Source organism: Salvia hispanica, chromosome 4, assembly GCF_029641045.1.
Source record: "Salvia hispanica isolate PSC_SH4W2 chromosome 4, Shi_PSC_v1, whole genome shotgun sequence".
NCBI classification, from domain to species: domain Eukaryota; kingdom Viridiplantae; phylum Streptophyta; class Magnoliopsida; order Lamiales; family Lamiaceae; genus Salvia; species Salvia hispanica.
In genome coordinates this window covers 25,617,201-25,641,910 of record NC_142695.1, presented here as the reverse complement: position 1 = coordinate 25,641,910, position 24,710 = coordinate 25,617,201, and the positions used below count along the sequence as shown (strand labels likewise).

The following is a 24,710-nucleotide window of genomic DNA, read 5'->3' as shown; positions in this document are numbered from 1 at the left end:
TTTAGGACAAAAGGTAAGACTTTTAGTCTGTAGTCATCCTCACTTGCTACCACGCTTTGGGTTGAGATTTTACCTAGGCGAGAAATAAAAATGGTACTCTACTGACTAGTAGGCGTGAAAATAACAGGCACGTGGTTGTGTTCGTGGAAATGGGGGACACGGTATCTCAGAGGCATGTGAAAGGTAGACAGTTACTAAAAGAGGAAATTTAGACAACAAGGCATATCTGGTGGCTGGTTGGCTTTCTGACAGGTCTGGAAGGTACAACTGAAAAGTGGGAGACAAAAGCAAAAGTAACTTAAAAAGTAAAAGTGGTCCAAGGCTAATGTTGATTTTGACGTTTTCTTCATCACCAAGCATTAACAGAATTCATATGAACACAAACTCCATGACTAAACTCAGATTCATAACTTCAAACTCAAGATCCATCGATTAAAATGTTTAACTTAAGATGAACAACTGAAATTGTAAACTTCCTCTACTGACTAACATCCAAGGTGGTGATCACAGCGCAGAACAGAAAATTCATGCACGAAAACTCAGACTGAAACATAACTATAAAATTCGATCAACAACCACAGATCTAACTTACTCGAAAGAAAATACATGCACGCACTTAAAAATTAAAAGCGATAACTAAATCTAACTTTCCTAGGCAGAATGAAGCGAACTCAAACCAAAGAGACATTCGGAATAGAAATTTCATAACTTAAACGTTTGGATCTTCACTAAGTACTTCAAAAGGCAACAAAGATAGATGTTTGCAACAGATCCAATGAAGAAAGCAGGTAAAGATTAAACTAAAAAGCAAATAACGATTGTTTTGCCACTCCGGGAGGTGATACTGCTATACTACTGCGACAAACTGGCTGGAAGGGTAGAACGATGATTTCTCCGGCAGACTCTTGGACGTCAAGTGACCATAGCTGTGGCGAGGAACGAGAGATTGGATAATGCTGAAGGACTGATCTTCTAGAGAGAATTCTACTAAGAGTGTTTGAGAACCAAGAGCTTTTGAACTCCGAACCGAACTGCTTCTCTCTCTCCAAGTGGCTCTTTTTATAGGAAGGCTTGTCCTTGTTTTTCTTAGGGTACACTTCCTTCACTATTTGACTTATCTACCCTCGTAAATGATCATCCAATCTATCATTCTTCTCCATCTCGAGCCTTTTCTCTGGCATGCATCCTAGTCAGTAATGCACCCTTTCTAGCGCTCATTTCACTTGCGTCACCTGAAGCGTCTCCTACTGACTTGGATCCTTTAACCCTGCACACTTAAGCAACTATTTTGCAGATAATACATGCATTTCACGACATACTGATCAGTAACCAAGGATTAGAATACGACTTATTAGTGGGGTATAGCACTGACCGGATCTAACAGCAAGACCTGTCTTTGGGCTATCTACTGAAAGGCGAGGTCTTGATAAATATTTGTTTCTTAATCAATGTAGGTTAGCATTGAGCATACGGTATTGATTATGCATTACTTTGACTTATCAAATGGTGCGAGTTTTTCGCAATCCAATAATCCTGATATATTGGGTAGTGGTGATTAATATCTAGTGGTGCTAGATTGCTATTATATTGAATCGTGCGCGAAGTGAGTCTAGTTTGATAATGTCCTCAAGAGGAGCGCGTAACAAGGTTTTATTCTTCGGAACCTAGCTAGTTGGAGTTTGATCACTCTATGGATAATAAATAAGCGTTTCATGTTGAGTCCACTCTTGGAATTAATAAGAAGTTAATTAATTAAGTCCATAGCAGACATTAATTAATTAATGGACATTTTTATCTTAAGCGCGGGAAATAAAAGTTAAAACGGAAACCCGGATTACTTATAATTTCGGATTTGGATGGGGAGAGTTCAATATTACTTCTGTAGTGGCTGCTCGTAATATTCCAATTAAAGCTTATATTAAATTTTGGGTTCAATTTAATTAGTAAAAAGTAAATTGGATGAGCCCATATCCAAAACCTTCCATAGATCCATGTCTGGGCCCAAAAGGAACTTAATATAAATAGGAGAATAAAGGAGACAGAAATCATAATTTTTATGCACAAATTTTTTGTTCCCCTCTATACTAGAGGAGTTCGAAATTCTCTCCAATTAGGAAAAGGATTTCTTCTGTCTTCTTTATTTTATTCCTAGTATTCTGGTGAGATCGGCCCACACTGATATCGGAGTACAGTTCGGGAAACAGAGAGAAGATTTGTGGTCTAGTATTCATAGCGTCACGTGGAGAAGCTGCTAGCCATCTTCAATTCTTTGGAGAATTAAGTAGGTATTATTCATGTTCCGTAGAAAAGCATGTTTTAGGTTTCAATATTCTTAAAGCATGATTAATTCAAGTTATGAGCATGATAAATGTGAGAATTACGCGAATAGATTTTGTCTAAATAATCTGCTAAATAGATCTGATTATTATGTGATTTATCTGTGTGATTAATAATTATTTAATTATGATCATTCGAAAATTGCAACGCTTCCGCTGCCAGTTCCTTCAATTGGTATCAGAGCTAGTCTTTGGCTCTGATTATTTGGATTTAAATTTCACGAAATTCATGTATTCATGTGTTATTTATTTTCGAAGCATGTTCTTGTTTTATTGTTTAAATTTTATGCATGATGAACATTAGAACATTCGAATCAAAGAACTTGAATTGTTCGATCATACGAGATGTGCGATCTGTCGGCGCTAGCACCGAGACGGATCGCGCTACGCGTGATCGAGATTAGGGTAGTCAAAGCAGTTGGAGTCGAGGGTCGATGGTGATGGGGCGACGCGCCGACGAGCGTAGGTTAAAACCGCAAACCCTAGGCGGCGGCCCGACGCGAGAATCAGCGCTGGTAGGCCTGGCGTGGCGGCCCGACGCGAGAATCAGTTGCCTTACAACTTCGCGGCGGTCGTCGGGCGCCGTCTGACTCCAGATTTCCAGACTTTGCATTTTGGCTCCATTTTTCGGCTCAATTATGCACATTTCTCACAAAACACGTCAAATACCAAAATAGATCAAATATGCAAATAATGGATGTATAAAGTGATTCCATCAAAAACGGACCAAATAATGACCTTAAAACTATGCAAAATCCGAGCGTATCAATCATCGGCGAATATCCTACAGGGTTGAGAAAAGAAAGAAAGTAAATCGGAAGAAGGCTTTTTGAGACAGAGATGGTCGGTCAATGCAAAAGCTTCATCGAAACAAATAGTACAACATTACCATATGATTATAGCCCCATATCAATCTCTTACTACTACAAGTTAGAATACAAATAAACAAACAAGATCATTGAACTTTTGCATCAATGTTTGTTACTCTCTGTTCCTTGCTCATAGATGCATTTTTTTCCAACACGGAGTTTAAGAATAGTGTGTTAAATGAATGCTGAATAAAGTAAGAGATATGAAGAGAGAATAAAGCAAAACGAGAATTACTTATTTTCAAAAATAGAAATGACTCAGTTAACTTAGAATTTACTAAAATAGAAAAATTACTCTATTAACAAAACCAGAGGGAGTACATTTAATTAATTTGGGAGCTAGAATCTGGTACCATTCCGCTTACTTAATCTAATGAGCTATTATTTGTGTATGATCTATTTTAATCGTGAAAGCCTTTTTTTGATCTCTAATTGCACTTGCTATTATCAAATTTTAGAACATTTGTAAAATTAGATTTACTTGTGCACTGTGCACTGGAGACCTTTAATAAAGAAAAGACAATGAAACGCAACCCAGTTAATAATTAAGACGCTTCCCCTTTATCCAATAGATCAGAGATTCGAGTCCTCTCTTATAATAATTTTTTAAAAATATATATATATATTTAGTAATGACATGACCACTGATTAGTCAACATTGATCTCTTATGATGAAAAAGAAGCTTGTCAAAATTATGATTAGATCATTATTGTTATTATTATTATTTGCTGCTCTGACCCTAATAATACAGGAGAATTTGTTTAAAGAGATCACAAATCAGCCACAATTTTTGGGAAAGATGGAAAGAAAAAAAATAGTACTCCAACATAAGTAGATAAAATCTTGGAGGAATTAGCAAACTAGGAAAACACACAAACAATGGTGGTGAAACCTCTCCTTCCTTTCCCATCACCTGAGAAAGACAAGGAAATTCATGCCTCAAATCTCCAAATCCACCTCTGCCATTCAGATCATTAGAGGAGAACGCGACGATGATCACCAAACCTTACCAGTACCACAGGGCTTTCGAAATCCTAGCAATGAATTTCACGAGCTTTCAACATCAACAAGGTGAAGCAGAGGAGAAATCACTAATAGATGCACTTCTCCATCGATGATATGTGCACAAAACACTACAAACACGACACCAGCTTACATAAAAGTCGAGCATTCTACAGTTTCATCTCATCACCTGAGTAAATGTGATGTCAAGAAGAAATCCGCTAACAGAAATGTCACCATCACTCGAGTCTATTGCCTGCTTATGTTGCTGCAAGAAACAATTGAGATGCAAGACCAATATCAAAACTTAGCCAATGGTCATAGCTTTGAACATTTCAACACAGTTGCAAGAAAATTAAAGGGAAAATTTCAGTTATTATACCCTTAAGGAAACAAATTATACATAAACAATCCAATGTGTGATGTAACTAGCATCTAAATATGCATATGATCTAAGTAGACGAAACACAGGGATATTGCACTTCTAAACAAGAATAACTGTCGGAATACTAACCAGTGAGCTTCAAATCTCCATCAAGCAATTCGATATACAGGGAATCACTTGAGGTTACACACACAAGAAAGTGTTACAGATGAGAACGGAAGTTCCTGATGCCCAACTACTTGGTTCATTGGTCAAGCACAGATCTCATCGGTAGGCAGAACAAATATGTGAAAAGTTACCATACAGATTAATGACTGAAACGTAGGATGCAAATTCTGAAACATAGAGACCTCAATCATGCCAATTTAGTAGAACACAAGGAAAAGAATAAACAGTCCACGACAAACTATATTCTGATAAAAAAAATTAATGGAATACTTGAAAACTTTAGAGCCAATCTCAATTGAAATCTCTCAGTCGTTTCTTTAGCACGTCCATGGACTTCTTCCTAGCACTTTGCTTCGAGGATCTATTCGAAAGGCTACCGAAGATTCCATCAGCAGAATCCTTGTACTTCTCACAGATGGTAGCCACCTTTTTATAGTCCAAAGTGTTGTAGTTCTTTTCACGTATAACGGGATTCATGAAGTTCTCGGGCTGACTACTTAAGAGGAGGTTGATCAGCTGTCTAGCTTCGACTAAGCAGCTCCGGAAGCTCCCATCACTGTATATCTCGTGCAGTCCGGTTGAGTGGAACCTATCATCCGCGAAAGTTTCCAACACTTTCAAGTCCATGTTGATCGACATCACTGCGTTAACACTGAACCTCTTAATATTATCGCTGAGAAAAGTCCCTACAACCGAGTTGGATATATGTTCGAGAGCACCACTCCCGACTTTATACAATGCGTCCAAGGGTAGGATCTGCTGAGCAGTCGACATGACTGTCTCGAGATATATGACGACCTCATTAACGTACTCGTTTCCAAGCCCGGTCGCCTCGTCTGACGTCCAGTTCACGTTCTCCGTAAGTTGCATGAACTCGTCTAGTTTGGAGTTCACCAGAGTGAGAAGCGCCATGTAAGCGGCGTCCCTCAAGGTTTTGAGCACGATTTTTGCTGTTAACCCGCATTGTGGCCTGTCAATCGACCTCACTGGGATCCCACATTGCTGAGCGGCATGCTGGATGAAATAATCGCACGCCCTCTCTAAAACAGATATGTTAGCAGCAATCTGCATCGCCTGAGACACACCAGTGGTGCCGCTGTGGATTGTCCGGAGCAAGACCTCGTTCAAGACGTCGATCAAGAGTTTGTCAAGGTACTTGCGGACGAAATCAAAGTAATTCATCTGCGCCCCGTAGGACAAGTAGTTAACTGAATCCTTGATGAAGGAACGAACGATGCGACAGCATTCTGGCACCATTGAAGAAAACGGAGCGATATAAGGGAATGCCGGCATTATGTCCGAGCTTTGGAGATGAAACAGGAGCACATTCGCCTGGTATTCGGGCTCCTTCTTCATCACCATCTGCTCATACGTGTCGCTAGCAAAGATATCAGTGATCTGTTGCCGACACTCTGCTAGAAGAAGCTCATGGTATTTTTCGCGACTGCTGTTTAAAGTTTCAAGAATTGTAGAAACTTCATAACCATACTGCCTCAGAGTTGCTCCGAAAAGAGTCACGTAGTCCTTGACAAGGAGGAGGTGACTCGCTGCGTCCATTTGCGAGAACTGTTCCTCTAAGACCGCAGTCACTCTGGCCACAGCCGTTTCCCACATCATCTCGAGCTCGGTTGGCGACAGCAGCCCCCCAGCAGTCCTCAAAACCCGATCTTCCACTATGAAAAAACCAGCAGTGTGAGCCAAAAAGGTCTGATGTGATTCAAGAAATGGCTGGTTTGATGAAATTTGCAAGTCCGATTTCAGTTGCAGAAGACGATTCTTGTAATAATATTCGCGGAACTGCTCTTGGATCCCAAGGCAATTGTGGATATGAAATGCTCGATAAAGCGGGGTGAGATCAAATTTCAGAACAGAATTCTCATCAATTTCTTCAACATCTAAAGCATATTGGAAATCGTCTAAACCCAAGCAACTTTGTTCTTCAGCTTTCCTTTGACGAGCAAGCATTTCCTCTTCCCTCTGATGAGCAGATGCAGCATACCCTATGGCAGTCTGCCCGATACTCTTTGAAGAGCTCCGTATGTGAACTAGCCACTCGTTAACTTCGGAGCACACCTTCTTCTCGATATGAGATTTCAGCATAGGTATTCTCCTCTGTATCAGTGTCTTCAAAGCCTTAGCAGGGATACTCTGCATATAATTCTTCTCAATCAAATCAATGGCTTTCAAAGCTGGATAGAATCTCCCTTCGGAGACGTGATTATTGCACTTCACACAGAGATCCAACACTTGCACACAGTTCTTTGACATCTTAATGGCTTCTGTCACATTCTTCTTAATCGAATAAGACTCAAGAAGTTCCTCAAGCTTCATGAGCAAGGTGCTGCCAACCAGCTGCAACCTAGAGTTATCCGTCGACAGTTCACTTTTCAGCTCTTCCGCATCAACCAAGACACCACGTAGCTCATCGACTGCAATAATAAATTCCTCATAATGTAGCTTGCAGAGATCCTCAATTTCGACTTCTTTTTTCTTAACCAAATGCTTGAGCTGCTGCAAGAGGGTTTCAGGCTTCCCTGTCTCAAACGCCAGCCTAACCATCGGCCCCATATCATCCCCATGGCTGACCAAGGTTGCAAGAACTGAGTCCTCACCCGTGTCACCGCCATTCTCTGTCACATTTCTCTTATTTCTACCATTCATTCTACTATATTTCTTGTCAGATGTCACTGCATCAATCAAATCCCTATCCTTGATTTAGAATTCCTAATTTTTCACACTACAAAAAATCAAAAAATTTCAATTAATTTACACAAAAAATAAAGACCGCATAACAATAAAGACCACACAAAAATAGTGACTTCCAATTGACTATATAAACAGAGTTGCTATATCATAACTCTCTGCGTTGATTAAAAAAACCATATGTTTATTTTAATTGGAGCAATATTTGCACATGATTCATAAAACTCTACACTTAACTGCATATATGCAAACTGAAAAATCACAATAATTTCAATTGACTGACACAGGAAATAAACTGTAATGGCTTCCAATTTACAACTAAAATACAAACTTTCTAAATTCTAACTACAACTGAATACCTAGAAAAAAGCAAGTAGCTCAAAATAAGCTTAAAAAAAGGCCAAGATCATTATCAAATTTGGGAAAACCCAGAATTCAATATGGGATTCATTTCCTTTCCGAATTTAACAAATTTAAATTCAAATAGCAATAAACAATCAAACAAAGAATACAGAAAAAGTAAAGAAAATGCTCGAAATTTCTGCAAAAAGATAAATTTTTTACCTGAAACAATTCAAGAAAATCGAAGCCCTCGATCTTAATCAATATCAAGATACGAATCCCGGAACAATTCTATGCTCTCTCTGGAAAAAGCGTGTCGAGACCCCTCTCTTTCTCTCTCTTCTTCGGCCGTCCCAGAATCTTTAACGCCAAGCTGTTGTGATGTTGTTTATTTGTGACATGATACGAATGGAACGATAATTAAAATGGGGAAAGGGCACAGAGCAATCTCACTTGGAAGCAAAGACAACATTCCATCACTCAAATCGGTTTTTATGTGAGAGAATTAGGAACAAAGTATTAATTTCGCTGACCTTTCGAAATAAGAGATTAATTTCGCGACTTTCGTAATTTGGGATCGTGGCATGCGTATTTTATCAGAGGGATTTTTATTTTTTTCTCATTTTTCTACTTCCTCTGTTCCTTCATAATTGAGTCATTTTTCCATTTCAGGAAGTTCCCTCATAGTTGAGTCATTTCCATATATAGTAACTTTTTTCTCTTTCTTACTTTACTCTCTCTTACTTTATTCTCTCTACTTTATTCACTTTTAACTTCATCGAGTGAGCTGCGTCTAGTCAGACATATCTGCAACATTGTTGCTAAAAACTCCGAGAGAACATTTTTTCCTTTGCTAAGAAAGCGTAGATTCGCCGATATATTTGTTTCTGGTGCATTTTGTCTTATTTTTCGTGATTGTGTTTAACCTAATATTGGAATCATTTCTGTCTTGTACACCTCATATAAAGTCATTGATCAACTTATTCAACTCCTCCGGCAATTCCTTTGCCCGTCTGCCACCATACAACAACTTCAAACAATATTCCACATGCTTCATCTTTTGCCTGGGATCTAACATGGCAGTAGCGGCGGATCCAGGTGGGATCGCGCGGGGTCGGTCGACCCCACCAGTGGTCCACCGAACGCTGCCGAAAAACATCGTCTTCGACCTTTGGCCTGGTGCAGTTCCGTCTTCGACCACACGGCAGCTTCAACTCTACCTAAAGCCTTCCACCTTTTCAAAAAATAATAGGAGAAAGGAACAATACTAATAAGAATAGAGTATACCGAGATAAGGGGAGGGGTGGTTGCAGAAATTTTAGGGATTTGATGACGGAAGGATGAAAAAGAAGATGGTTGCTTTAATAAGGTTAAATGATTGAAATATTTGGGCCTATTTTATTCTTATTAGTTGGGCCACCAAAAATGTTTATAGCTAGTATAACTAAATAGGTTGGCTCATTTTCGTGGATTAACTAAGCATAATTATTTTTATAATTTTCGTTTCATCAACTACAATTTCATTATATTTTTTGTTTACTCATTTTTTGAAACTATTATTAAAATATTTGGTACTAAGGATTCTAATGGCCATGGTATATACAAATATTCAGTGACTACTTAAAATATAATGATTTTTTTTAAATAATTATTTATATATTATACTTTCTCCATCCGTAATAAGTTAGCCATTTTCTTAGCATATGATTTAAGGAATTAATTTTCAAAGAGTTAAAGTGGAGAGAGTAAAGTATGAGGTAGAGGAATGTAGAGGAGTGAAGAGAAGAAAGTATTTGAGAAAAGTAAGAGGAAAGATTTTTTTTCTTTAAAGGGAATGAGGGAGTATCTATTATTATTATTATATTCGATCCCACGAATTTCATGTTCTGGATCCGCCATTACATGGCAGCGATGTAATTGATTTTCTTCATCTTCGGATTAAGCTATGTTTCCTCTAACAATATTTAACAAGCTTCAACCTCATCCTCGTGGCCATGTTTCTAAGACCATCGTCTTTATCCTGTTCCAACTCTATTATGAACTGATCATGTCACACAACTCCATGAGAATTTGATGTTATATTTTTAGGTGTTGGATTTTTACCTTTTTAGGCATTAAATTTTATATTCTTTATATGAACCAATACGAATTAAAATTGAAGGAGACAATTGGTTTTTCATTTCCTACATTAACCAGCCGATTAGCGTAGGAATCGAAAGCTTATTCGGTTTGGTTTCGTTTCCTAGATTGTTACAATTATAAAAGAGTAAAACCAATTAAGTAGTTTTTCAGTTCAGTTAGAAATCGATCCAACTGAATAAGCAGCTCTAATATGAACAACAAAACACAAGATTCCAATTTGATTCCTTTCATGTTTATATAACTTTTTTCTTGGATTTTAATTATATAATTTTTTCTTTATTTATATTTATAAAGATTTAAATTTTAGACTTTGATGAATTTTATATTTTAATTAAATCATGAAGATAATTTAATTCAATTAATAAATAAAAATTGAAATTCATAAATAGTGAGAGTATCTCCATTTATATTAAATTCAAATCCATTTTAGTTTAAATATCACATCAAATTATGATTTTACTCAAATCATATATCCTAAACTCAAACTTTAATAAATATAAATATTCTGTTCACTTACTTGTTTGAAAAAGTAATTTAAATATATTTTAGTGTAAATTTAAAAATAAATATTTTAATTTAGAAAGTTATAATTGAATTTATTTGTCTACCTCTTTTGAGCTTTAGCGTAATTAAGATGATGAAGAGAAGAGATGATGCAAATAAAAAAAGGCGTGAGGCCGACGGCTAGTTTGTTTTAAAAACGATATTTTTGTAAATTCCCATTTTATAATATCAGAAAAATGAAACTTCACTATCGAAATCGGTCGATCCCATATAAGCCGTTGGATCAAATAGCTCACTTGCAAGTGGAGGGAAATAATGAGAGCCGGCTTCCGTAAATATAAAATCACTCAGGTCTGACATTTCCCTCACACGCTCTCTCTCACTCTTCACTCATTTCCTCCCTCTCTCTCTCTCTCATCGATCACCTGCTAATTACTCCCGCTAACTTACAGGTGATTTTTCTTTCGATTCCGTGTTACTGGAGCTCAGATCTAGGCTGCATTTGCATGATATTCGCTGTTTTTGGCTTACATTTATAGATTTTGTTTCAAGCTTTGATGTCTCCATTTTCCTTGTGGTTCGTGTTAATAGATCATGTTCGTTGAATGAACCAATGTCATTTCGAATTATCACTAATTTTTTAAATTTAAAACTGGATGAATTGTAGAATGATGTAGCGGCGGTATCGCCTTTAGTTGAAGCAGGTTGTTGTATGTTTAAAGTGTTTTTATCCTGAATCTGCAGATCTGACTGAGATCTGTGAGATTTCTCGTACTGAAATATGCAGATCTGACTGAGATCAATGCATTAGGTTAGATGCCGCCTGTTTCGATCTAGTGCGAGATCTACGAAGAAAATGAGATTTAGCTTAAATATTTACATTAGACCATATTGCAAAATGTTTCCGAAGTAACTCATTTTGAATTTGATTGTGTTGACTGTTGTTTCTTATTCTTGAATGCTGATTTAACTGCTAAACTTGATTTTGGTGAAAATTTCATAATGTGGTGGTTTATCCTACAGGAAAATGAGAGAAATCCTTCATGTTCAGGGAGGTCAGTGCGGGAACCAGATTGGTTCCAAATTTTGGGAGGTTGTCTGCGAAGAACACGGCATAGATCCAACAGGACGATATGCTGGTACTTCCGATTTGCAACTGGAGCGTGTCAATGTGTACTACAATGAGGCATCATGTGGCAGGTTTGTGCCTAGGGCGGTGCTTATGGATCTCGAGCCAGGAACCATGGACAGCGTCCGCACTGGACCGTATGGTCAGATCTTCAGACCTGATAACTTTGTTTTCGGCCAGTCTGGTGCTGGAAACAATTGGGCGAAAGGCCATTACACGGAGGGAGCTGAGCTGATTGACTCTGTTCTAGATGTAGTGAGAAAGGAGGCTGAGAATTGTGACTGCCTTCAAGGTGATCTGCTACCGACATAGCTTTACGAGTTTGTTTTACTTTCTTGATGGAAATCTTGGTGTGTTCTATTCTGACTATTGGTTGAATCTCTTTGCTTCATTTCTCTAGGTTTCCAGGTGTGTCACTCGCTTGGTGGAGGAACTGGTTCTGGTATGGGTACTCTGCTGATCTCCAAGATCAGGGAAGAATACCCTGATAGGATGATGCTCACATTTTCTGTGTTCCCTTCTCCCAAGGTCTCTGACACAGTTGTTGAGCCTTACAATGCCACCCTCTCAGTGCATCAACTTGTTGAGAATGCCGATGAATGCATGGTCCTTGACAATGAAGCTTTATATGATATTTGCTTTAGGACTCTCAAACTTACCACTCCTAGCTGTGAGTATAACTCATTAATACTTCATGCCTATGCTTTATTTAGTGTTGCCTAATTGTCTTTACTCTTGCTATCTGCAATCATTTTATCCTTCACCCGATTGTTGATTTTTGAATCACACATCGATCATAAAAGATGTCTGAAAATGTTTATGGCAGATTGGCATTACGTATCTACTAATTTGGTTATAGGAAAACGTTACTTTGTTTTTAATTTATGCTGCTGTTCTTCGTATTTTGTTTTTTGGTTGATTCTAAATTTCTGCTAAAATGCTATATGATCCTAAATATGAAATTCAGTTGGAAAACACTACTTATTGTCCATTCAAATATTGAACATACATTTTACCTTTCGATAATTGATGAAGTTTGTTAATGTACGGAGTACTATCTTATCTTTAATGTGTGCTTTGCATTATGTTGAATTTTGGATAAACACCAACCTCTTTTGCCTCTCAAGTTACATGCCTTCTAGTGATCAATGAAGCTCTTAGTTTTTTGCATATATCTACTACGTGATCTGGGCTCATAGTTATTTGCACAATTCTACTGCTGTTACTATTTTACTTCTAAAAATTTCGTGACACACTTGCTTACATATTTTCACTTTTTCCACAGTTGGTGATCTAAACCACTTGATTTCTGCAACAATGAGTGGAGTTACTTGCTGTCTCCGATTCCCTGGTCAACTCAACTCTGATCTGCGAAAGCTTGCTGTTAACCTCATTCCGTTCCCCAGGCTGCACTTTTTCATGGTGGGGTTTGCTCCTCTGACATCTCGTGGCTCTCAGCAATACCGTGCTCTGACTGTTCCAGAGCTTACCCAACAAATGTGGGATTCAAAGAACATGATGTGTGCTGCTGACCCACGCCATGGTCGTTACCTCACTGCGTCAGCCATGTTCAGGGGCAAAATGAGCACCAAGGAAGTGGACGAGCAGATGATTAATGTCCAGAACAAGAACTCCTCCTACTTCGTGGAGTGGATCCCCAACAATGTGAAATCCAGCGTGTGTGACATCCCTCCAAGAGGTCTTTCGATGGCATCCACCTTCATCGGGAACTCGACCTCCATTCAAGAGATGTTCAGAAGAGTGAGTGAGCAGTTCACCGCCATGTTTAGGAGGAAGGCTTTCTTGCATTGGTACACAGGTGAAGGAATGGACGAGATGGAGTTCACCGAGGCTGAGAGCAACATGAACGATCTCGTCTCTGAGTACCAGCAGTACCAGGATGCTACAGCTGACGATGAAGATGAGTATGACCAGGATGAAGAAGAGGCTGAGGAGGACATGTGAAGAGAATAGAGCTAGTACCCACTCGACTCCCCCTACCGTGTGCTGCGTTTCTTATGCTACGTTACGTATGTATTTGGAAATACTACTTAATATGTCGTTTTTATGCTGTGAGAGAGTTCTGAAAACTGGCTGGATTTCTTGATCCCAATGCTTAGTATTAGCCACGTGAAAACAGATTGGGAGGAGTTTGTTATTACCATTGTGGAGTTAATATCTCACTATGCTGTATGTTTGATTCCTAGAGCTGTTGTTATCTTCTCTATTGTGCAAGTAATTGTTAGAGTTTCTATACTAGAAATCACGTTTTTATTTTTTGTCATAAAACTCTTATTTTATTTTCCAATAAATAAAACAGATTATTTTTTGTCATAATGTTGTTATGTTTTACATTTAATGGATGTTAATGCATGTTTAAATGTATAAGTTAACTTAACAAAGTCTAAGTCTTTGTTTTAGTAAACCGGTTGTGGGCGTCGTCCACTTTAAGGTAACACGGTCAGTTCTAAACAAAGAAAAAGATGAATTTCACAACCTAGTTGGAATTTGACTATCCATCGAGAAAGGTTGCAATGTCAGTCCGCATATTTCTAAGCCTTACTGAAATAAGATGACATTGGTGTGGTATAGCACTGAACGGATCTAACAACAAGACTTGCCCTTAGGCTATCTACTGAAAGGCGAGGTCTTGATAAATATTTATTTCTTAATCAATGTAGTTTAGCATTGAGCATACGGTATTGATTATGCACTGCTTTGACTTATCAAATAGTGCGGGTTTTTCGTAACCCAATTATCCTGATATATTGGGTAGCGGTGATCAATATCTAGCGGTGCTAGGATTGCTATTATATTGAATCGTGCGCGAGCTGAGTCTCGTTTGATAATGTCCTCAAGAGGAGCGCGAAACAAGGTTTTATTATTCGGAACCTAGCTAGTTGGAGTGTGATTACTCTATGAATAATAAATAAGCGTTTCATGTTAAGTCCACTCTTGGAATTAATAAGAAGTTAATTAATTAAGTCAATAGCAGACATTAATTAATTAATGGACATTTTAATCTTAAGCACGGGAAATGAAAGTTAAACGGAAACCCGGATTACTTGTAATTTCGGATTTAGATGGGGAGAGTTCAATATTACTTCTGTAGTGACTGCTCGTAATATTCCAATTATAACTTATATTAAATTGTGGGTTTAATTTAATTAGTAAAAAGTAAATTGGATGAGCCCATATCCAAAACCTTCCATAGATCCATGTCTGGGCTCAAAAGGAACTTAATATAAATAGGAGAATAAAGGAGACAGAAACAATACAATTTTTATTATTGTAATTTTCGAAAATTCCCCTCCCCAGCTGAGGAGATTTTCGAATCCCTCTCCTATTCCCAAAAGGATTTCTTTTGTCTTCTTTATTTAAGTCCTAGTATTCTAGTAAGATCAGCCCACACTGATATTGGGATACAGTTCGGGAACCAGAGAGAAGATTTGTGGTCTAGTACTCAAAGCATCACGTGGAGAAGAAGCTAGCCATCTTCAATTCATTGGAGAATTAATTAGGTATTTTTCTGCTCCGTACAAAAGCATGTTTTAGGTTTTAATATTCTTAAAGCATGATTAATTCAAGTTATGAGCATGATACATGTGATATTTACGCGAATAGGTTTTGTCTAAATAATCTGCTAAATAGATCTGATTATTATGTGATTGATTTATGTGAGCGCTTCCGCTGCCAGTTCAACAATTGGTATCAGAGCCAGTCTTTGGCTCTGATTATTTGGATTTAAATTTCGCGAAATTCATGTATGCATGTCTTATTTGATTACGAAGCATGTTCTTGTGTTTTTGTTATTTTTTTTTATGCATGATGAACTCAAGAACATTCGAATCATAGAACTTAAATTATTCGAACGCACGAGATGTGCGATTCGTCGGCGCTTGCTCCGAGACGAATCGCGCTACATGCGATCGGAGATAGGGTTGTCGAATTGAGTGGGAGCTGACAAACACGGATTTTGCATGTTTTTAAGGACTAGATTTGACTTGTTTTAAATGTCAATCATGCAAATTATGTTCTTAAATTGCATATGTTATACATTTGGTATTTTTGATGTGTTTGTTGATAAATGATAGAAAAAGATAGAAAAAGGTGCAAAAAGGCCAAGGTGCAACAGCCTTTGTTCGATCCCATTCTGCCAACGATTTTGAAGTCGAATCAATGCTTAATTCATACCATTCTCTTCGTCTTCGAAAGAGCTTCGCGTGGATACCTTGATCGTCCCAATCGGAGTTCTGTGGAGAAAGTTATGACTATTCTACGAACATTGCGCAGTGCAGTCAAAGCTGGCGGAAATTCAAGGAAGGAATATATTATTGCCCAAATCTCTCCTTTTAATTGAAGGATTCGAAAATATCATATTTTCAATTAATTAGAGGATATTATTTACCATTCTAAATCTTTTTCTAGCCTATAAATACCTCCTTAACCTAATTCATAATTCAATTAGAACCTCTAATCCTTTCCCCTCTACACATTCTTCCATTCCATATTCCACACATCAATTCATCCATCTTCCATTAGAGTGGAACCCTGCAGATCCAGGCAAGAGAGACTGAAGATTGAAGATTCAACCTTGGGTTTATCTATTTCTTTCATGTCTAGTACTTTTATTGATTTTTACTACTTGTCTATGAGTAGTTAAATATCTTTTGTATGGTTTTTGATGAAGACTATTATGAACATGTTTTGATTTATTGAATTGAACTTTTTCCTAGCTCTTGTGATTGTTTTGCTTGTTCTTGTGCTTTTATTGTTCTTTTGTCTGGCCAACTTTTGAACTATGTCCGTTTAACTAGATTAATCGAGAGATAGCTAGTTTTACGTGGTAAAAGGAACGAGTACAACACATAGGTTTATCTGCACTCGAGAGAGGGGACCCTTTGTGAGGGCTTGAGTCTTAGGAACTTAAGGAGTTAGAATCTAATCTATTAGAAGGAGACTTTGATAGTTAGAGTCTAATCTACTGGATAGGTACACTCGAGAGAGGGCTTATCTGATAATCGCGACTTTCCTAATAATCCTGGAGACACATAAAGGTAAAGGTTCATGAGATTAATCATCACTAGGTTATATTAGTTGGATTCTAAAACTCTACATTCTTTAGCCTGTTTTGTATTATTTTATTTTCTTTTATTTGTTTATATTTATGTCTAGTTTATAAAACCAAAAACCAAAAATAATGCGTGCCTCTAGATAGTATATGGCGCTTAGTATATGATAGCCAGTTGCAATCTTATTCCCTGTGTTCGATATTCCGGTACTGACCTTTAGCTATACTAGATCTACCCTGTAAACTTGCAGGTATTTTTAGTGCTAATAAATAGTGCATCAAGTTTTTAGTGCTAATAAATAGTGCATCAAATCTAGTCCTTAAAAACATGCAAAATCCGTGTTTGCCGAGGGTCGTCGGGCATGGGGCGACGCGCCGACGAGCATGGGCTCGTGCGCGCCATCAGCCAAGGCCGCGAACCCTAGGCGACTCCCGGTGGAAATCGAAAGCCGCGACATCTAGTGGGAGACGATGGGCAGCGATCGCGCGGCGACGCGCTGACGAGCGAGGGCTCGTGCGCGCCGCCGGTTGTAACCGCATACCCAGGTCGGAGCCTGCTGCGTCGCGCGGAGGAGACAGGCGCGGTGGCTCGTCCGAGAGCTGCCGAGGTGTCGGTTCTTCGCCGGAAACCCTAACCCTAACCCTAGAAACACCAAACCCTAGTCGCACAGCCCTTGCGGCGCACGACCGAGAGCAGCCAAGCCGAGACCGGCGGCTGCTGGTTCGTGCGAGGCCGCCGGGCAGTGGGAGTTTGCCGGAAAGGCGCGGCTCCGGCCGCGTTTCTGGGTGACGACATCGGTTGAAGGTGTCTCGGCGGTTTTCCGTCGGGAAGAAGGGAGGAGGAAGCACGCGCCTTCGGGCGCGGCCTACCGGCGGCGGTTGGGCGGTGAATTCGCCGCTCCGGCGAGCGTCTCCGGGAGGAGTCTTTGAATCTTCGTCGTGTTGATTCGTGCAAACCTCGAATCGCAAGATAGAGACGAAAGATTATTTTAATGATTATTTAATTGATTAATTAATAGATATCATTAAAAATAATATTATTTAATGAAATAAAATATTTAGGGAAGATTTCCCTAGATTTTAGGAATATTTGGATTATTTTCTATATTTATGAATATTTCATATCCTAGATGATATAGATAAGAATAATTTAATAGTTTCCTAAATATAATATATCTAGAATCTATAATATCTATATATGTAATATACATTAAATAATATAATTTAATTTTCTTCCTAATCTTGAACTTGGAAATTATATGAATTTCATTTTTCATGTCTAATTAAGATTATAAATAATGTACTTTATTTTAGATATATCTTATAATATGACATGAATAAGAATTAAATTCTAGATTAATAATTCCTAAACTAAGATATTAAAGATAATAAAAGATTTAATTATCCAGTCAATTAAATACCAACAGAATTTAATTAGTCTTAATCTGCCTTAAGGCTAAAGGATAATTAATTAAAACCATAACACAAATATCTAAGCGATAATTATGAACTAAAAGTTTATATATGGTCTCCATCGGTTGGACTGCCAAATTTTGTGAAGCTGATTTTCTAATATATTCGCCACCTACAGAGTAGGGACAATAATCCTACGAAAACAGTAAGTTCATAAGGGCGGACTTCCCAAATAATAAATAGAATGAACTAGAAAGTGGTTCCTAATATTATCGCCACCTACAGAGTAGAGACAATAATCCTAAGGAACTACGAGTTTCAGGGTTCAATCAGAATTTATGAGATAGCTTGGTTTTGTTATCAACACATGAAAATTGTTATGGGAGTGTGTTGTAGAAATAAAATTCTGTAATGCTAAACCTGATGGTCGTGCTTAGGCAGCATTAGGCGTGTCAACCTCCAGAGGAGGAAGCTATTGATACGTCGGTGTTGTGACCAGTAAATTGTCAAAATTTTAATGTGTATTTACCTCCAGAGGAGGATACAATTTAATAATTTTGCTGTTGTAAGATTTTGAAAAGTTTTATGGTTCTACTCAATTTCCTTACATAAGTTTATGACAAATAGTAAAATCTTCTGTTTGCAGTGCAATAAAATCCGTCAAGATGTCTTTTAATCCTCTTTCTGCCATTCTCAAAGAAAACAAACTCGAGGGCCAAAATTACATAGAATGAAAACAAAACTTGGATATCGTTCTCACAGCCGAAGAGTACAAGTTTGTGCTCACAACTCCATGCCCAGCTGTGCCGGCAGCTAATGCCGCGCAAGCACTGCGAGATGCGCATAGACGGTGGCATAAGGTGAATGAGATGGCTAAGTGCTATATGTTGGCTTCTATGTCATCAGTACTCAAGCATCAGCATTTTGCCATGGAAACTGCCGCCGAGATCATGACGAATCTCGCAAATCTTTTTGGTACTCAGAATCGAACGGCTAAGTCTCAAGCCTTTCGGAGTATCATGACGAAGTCAATGAAGGAAGGCTCGTCTTGTTGGGTTTTGGTGCCCCTTGCACAGCGGAAGACTTGTACAAAACAAATAAATCAGACGTAGGATCTATTTGACCGATTATGCAATTAATCAATTCACATGTTAAACAGATAATTGCATGCTAGAACGCAAATAATTCATGCTCAAAGAAAGTAAATCCTAAAACATGAATTCTACGGTTTAGAGTTACCGATTTGATTCTCCAAAGAATCGTCAATTGCTCGCGCCTTCTCCACGATGATCTTCAATACTAGACCAAGGATCTTCTCTCTGGTTCCCGAACTGTATCTCGATATCAGGGTGGGATGATCTTATCAAAATACTAGGACTTAAATAAAGAAGACAGAAGAAATCCTTTTAGAAAAGGGAGTAGAATTCGAAATTCTCCTCAGCTGGAGATATTCGAAAATTTCGAAAATTACAAGAAGTAAAATTGTGATTTCTCTGTCTCCTTTATTCTCCTATTTATATTAAGTTCCTTTTGGGCCCAGACAGGGATCTATGGAAGGTTTTGGATATGGGCTCCCCCAATTAGCTTTTCACTAATTAAATTGAACCCCCAATTTAATACAAGCTTATATTGGAATATTACGAGCAGCCACTACAAAAGTAATATTGAACTCTCCCCATCCAAATCCGAAATTACAAGTAATCCGGGTTTCCGTTATTTATATTATTTATTTCCCGCGCTTAAGATATAAATGTCCATTAATTAATTAATGTCTGCTATGCACTTAATTAATTAATATCTTATTAATTCCAAGAGTGGACTTAGCAAGAAACATTTATTTATTATTCATAGAGTAATAAAACTCCAACTGGCCAGTTTTCCGAATAATAAAACCTTGTTCGAGCTCCTCTTGAGGACATTATCAAACGAGACTCACCTCGCGCACGATTCAACATAATAGCAATCCTAGCACCGCTAGATATTAATCTACACTACCCAATATATCAGGATTATTGGGTTGCGAAAAACCCGCACCATTTGATAAGTCAAAGTAGTGCATAATCAATACCGTATGCTCATTGCTAACATATGTAGATTAAGAAATAGTATTTTATCAAGACCTAGTCTTTCAGTAGATAGCATAAAGACACGTCTTGCTCTTAGATCAGTTCAGTGCTATACCACACCAATGTCATCTTATTTCAGTAAGGCTTAGAAATATGCGGACTGACATTGCAACCTTTCACAATAGGTAGCCAAAGCCTATCTAGGTTGTGAAATTCTTCTTTTTCTTTTGCAAAGCATTGCATAGATCTGACCGTGTTACCTTAAAGTGGACGACGCCCACAACCGGTCTACTAAGCGAAAGACTTAGAATATGTTTACTTCTTATGCATTTAAATGTTTGTAAAACATCTTATAAATGCACAAGCAAACACAATGTAATAATAATAGTGATTCTATTCGTGCGAGACTGCTCGAATAATACTGAATCGGGTTAAAAGTGGATTGTAGAGTTTTATGTATACAAGCAAGATTCTATTCGCGCGAAACTTGCTCGAAACATGCTTTTCAGTATACCAAACCTAACAGACACCTGGGGTCAGACTAATATCAAACTTAGTACACATTATAGCATACATGAGACAACTATCTCCGAAACTAGTCTCATAATTCTTGATCTCACTAAGCGTCAAACGACACTTGACTAGAGACAAGTCAATTCCATTTTGAGAGGTATAAACCTTTTCATAGAATTTCTAATGCTTAAATGTTCCAAGCAATGTGTAGATATAGGATTCCTAAGAGAATCTCAACATTCTTTCTAGCATCTTAAAAGGACTTAGATGCTGAGAATGTAATTAGTTTCTCTTAAATCATTTATCTTAAACTGGGTAGACAACCAGTTTCCTACGCCAGATGCCAATCTTAGTTGTTTGCAACTTTTGTAGATTTCATCATCGTAGAGTACCAATAATACCATATGTAATGCACTTTCAACTTCTTTGTGCTTACAGCACTGTTAAGGACACAAGTCAAATTCCAATTATTTGACAATTTTGATAAAACACATATACTCTGATTTAGATGTTTGTCTAAGACCAGGAAGGTCTATATAAGCTTCCGATTATGCGTTTCTTGCCCTTAATTACATATCCATTAGAATGTTCTAGTAGATGATTTCCTCAAGACTTCAATTTATAAAAGGCTGTCTTGACAATCATAATACATACATTCTAATTTATGTAAGTTCTAATAGACAATATGATCGAATAAATCCTGGCACAACGATAGCGAGAAGATAATTCTCTTTGGGCATAACCCAATGTCATTGTCTAGCCATTTGCAATCCACATTTACACTTGCAAAGATACTTGCTCCCACTGACTGACACAGCCTATAGGTAGTATTGCAAGTCTTGTAAAACATGTTGTCTATCTTAGATTGTAATATGGAATCTATCACCTGTTCAAAGATGATTATCCAAATTAACCAATACTACATTGCAGTTAAAGGGAGTCTTACGACACTCTTAGACCCAAGAACTTGTTGTGTTCCAGTGGAACGCTCCCACTACGATATGGTTCTTACAATCTTAGGTACTGAAGTTGATTTTATTAGTGCAAAAGTTTCTAATGGTATGACTTCTTGGTAATGTGGAAAATCCGATATCTCTCTCTTTATTTTGAGAGTTATCACGCTGTTAGGCTTGTAGTTCATCTCTTGATCTTCATACAAGAATTATATCTTTGATGATTACAGAACTTATAACCTTACATCATTTGGGACAAACCTTAAAACATGCCTCAGTACTCAACTCCAATTTCTTGGACACTTTTCCAACACGTGTTGGAACAACATTACACCTTGAGATGTGCTAGACTAGAGACACTCTAGTCCACAACTCGTGTTTTGTAGAAGGTACTGATGTTGGTAGTTTCTTTAATATTTATCCCATCAATGATAAGATTTTAATGAGTACAACTCATCACTTAATCAAACTTGTCTTAGAAAGACTTCGATTCCTTATTGCATAACTATCTCATTCATAAGATGAATGCTTGGATTCGTTAATGGAGATTAGACTCCCACTACTGATCATAACCCTTTGCTCGTCTCCTTATGGTGTAAACCATTGAGACTTGCTAGTCTTTCTATATTGCACTTCTATAAGTATTCTGAATCTCTTGAAAAATCAAATGATTCTAACTCATAGTGCATCAAATAGACTTTCTCAACTATCAAGCTATTTAACGAAATGTTAAAATCTTGATAGTCTAGATCAGTTCGAACAATTTCTAAGTATTTTCTTGTCCTTAAGGCTAAGAGCCATAAATACTTTATCATTCAATGATCAAGAAGTTGATGTGTTGTTGAATACTCAACCTTGTCACACTTATATTATTTTAATACCTTAAGCATCAACCATAAAACAATAGTTGAGCATTAATAGCTCCCACTGCAACAAAAACCTAACTGGATCAAGATCTCTTACTTAGAAGTTGCATTGTCATGTAAGTCATTGTACTTCTATAAAATAGGTCAATCCAACTCACAAAGCATCTTTTCTCGCTTTAAACAAACTTTGATGACAATTCAGGCTCTCCCATTTCCATATCTAGTCTTTTGTTCAAATGAACTAAGACTTAAGAAAAAAATACAACCTTTGTGAATTCGTCATCTATCATGTTACTTTTCTCTAACGGTAATATAACGACTATTATTCTGAAGATTTTCAACATTTCAGTTAAACCTTCTTGTAGTCATTTATTATTACTTTAGGCGATGACTTGTGTCAGAAACTATTTGAGTGATCAAAAGATCCTCAAAACATTCTGTCACTCTAGGATATTCCAATCGAATCATCTTGACAGATTCTATTGATATCCATCTTTCATCGTCATTAACCAAGACTTGTCGAGCTACTTAAAGGAAAATAGCTTGACTTTATTCCTCAAAGAGCTTGTCAAGTACATGCATAATGCATTCTCGAACATTCTTCGTGGAATTATGTCGAGGAAATGGAGGACATGAATCATTGAGTATAAACTCCAAGCTTTCAGCGATGAGAATTTTATCCATTTTCGTTTCCGGTCTACATAATTTAGGCATTCGAGTTTTCTTTCTTTAAGGATCGCAGACAAATATTAAATGACATAATGAAGATTTGGCAAATAAACTTAGTATCACATACTTATGCTCAATACATAATAACAAATAACCACAAAACAATTATGTATCTTACAACAACAAAATTAATAAATTGTATCCTCCTCTGGAGGTTAATACGCATTAAAATTTTGACAATTTTACTGGTCACAACACCGACACATTAATTGCATCCTCCTCTGGAGGTTAATACGCCTAATGTTGCCTAAGCACGACCATCAGATTTAGCATTACAGAATTTTATTTCTACAACACACTTCCATATCAATGTTCATGTGCTGACAACAAAACCAAGCTATCTCATAAATTCTGATTGAACCCTGAAACTCGCAGTTCCTTAGGATTATTGTCCCCACTCTGCAGGTGGAAATAATATTGAGAACCACTTTCTAGTTCATTCTATTTATTATGTGAGAAGTCCGCTCTTATGAACTTGCTGTTTTTCGTAGGATTATTGTCCCTACTCTGTAGGTGGCGATAATATTAGAAAATCAACTTCACAAAATTTGGCAGTCCAACCGATGGAGACCATATACAACGCACTTGTTGTAATCATCACTTAGATATTTTGTATGGTGTTTGCATAATTATCACATAAGCAGATAAAGTAGATAATCCACTTAAAATAGATAAACACCAAATAAGCAGATTAATCCATTTAATGCATGGTATTTAAACACACTAGATAATTAACGACAATTATTTAATCTAGTCAAGGGAGAATCAATCAAATAATTAAGTTTTATCTTGGATAATGTTTATCCAATTCATTTAGGATTTATCAAGATAGTATTAACTATCTAAACCCATTTAGGATTATTCTAGATTTTATTTCGATAAAATCAAATCCTTCAATTCAAGATAACGTTGATCTAGGATTATCATAATTTAAATCATACTAGGATATCACTAGATGGAAACAATTCCATCATAATCCATAAGATAAAAATAAAATCCTATCAACAAAGATTTATACAAATCTCAATTCTATTTAGAATAGACATTCAGAATATATCAAACATTACTTAGGATTTCTTAGATAAATAAATTTATCTAAATCCAATTAAAAAGGATTTCTTACATATCATTAACATCCTAATCTATCTAGGACATAAATCTAAAAGATAAGGATAATTTGGATTAATACTTATTTTAATCCATCTAAGATTTGTCTTAATAGAATTAAATCTATTCAAATCCGTAGGATAAAATAAATTAATATAAATGTTTATCCTAATTCATCTAGGATTTGTCTTGGAATAAATCCAGGTAAATCCATAGAATAAGATAATATTATATTATAATTATTCAAATCTATCCAAGATTTATCTAGGAACAAATCCATATAAATCTATAAGATAAGAATAAAATATTATATTATCACTATCCAAATCCATCTAGAATTTATCTATAAATAAATTCATATAAACTCATAAGATAAGAATAAAATATTATATTATCACTATCCAAATCCAT

The 24,710-nt window shown here is 37.0% G+C and overlaps 1 protein-coding gene and 1 pseudogene across 10 annotated transcripts; one reads left to right on the top strand and one right to left on the bottom strand.

Annotated features, from left to right (window-relative positions):
• Window positions 1-3,946: 3,946 nt before the first annotated feature.
• LOC148927540 (exocyst complex component SEC15A pseudogene) lies at window positions 3,947-8,287 on the bottom strand (annotated as a pseudogene). 9 transcript variants are annotated; one of them, XR_016128948.1, is made up of 5 exons: window positions 8,029-8,286; window positions 4,723-7,498; window positions 4,363-4,476; window positions 4,217-4,240; window positions 3,947-4,119 (listed from the first exon to the last, which is right to left on the bottom strand). The product of XR_016128948.1 is annotated as an exocyst complex component SEC15A pseudogene, transcript variant X6 (transcript). The 9 variants fall into 9 exon arrangements; XR_016128949.1 differs by having other exon boundaries at window positions 4,399-4,476; XR_016128944.1 differs by having other exon boundaries at window positions 4,217-4,476.
• Window positions 8,288-10,747: 2,460 nt separating this feature from the next.
• On the top strand, window positions 10,748-13,787 carry LOC148927539 (tubulin beta chain). The gene is made up of 4 exons (XM_089056292.1): window positions 10,748-10,904; window positions 11,476-11,873; window positions 11,982-12,251; window positions 12,867-13,787. The coding sequence occupies exons 2-4, from the start codon at window positions 11,480-11,482 to the stop codon at window positions 13,544-13,546; spliced, it is 1,344 nt and encodes a 447-aa protein (XP_088912418.1). The 5' UTR covers window positions 10,748-10,904; window positions 11,476-11,479; the 3' UTR covers window positions 13,547-13,787.
• The last annotated feature ends 10,923 nt before the right edge of the window (window positions 13,788-24,710 follow it).

Coding starts and splice junctions, on each gene's coding strand:
- LOC148927539 (XM_089056292.1), top strand. CDS start 11,480: ATGAGAGAAATCCTTCATGTTCAGGGAGGTCAGTGCGGGAACCAGATT. Junction 11,874..11,981: donor GAATTGTGACTGCCTTCAAG/GTGATCTGCTAC, acceptor TCATTTCTCTAG/GTTTCCAGGTGTGTCACTCG. Junction 12,252..12,866: donor CAAACTTACCACTCCTAGCT/GTGAGTATAACT, acceptor CTTTTTCCACAG/TTGGTGATCTAAACCACTTG.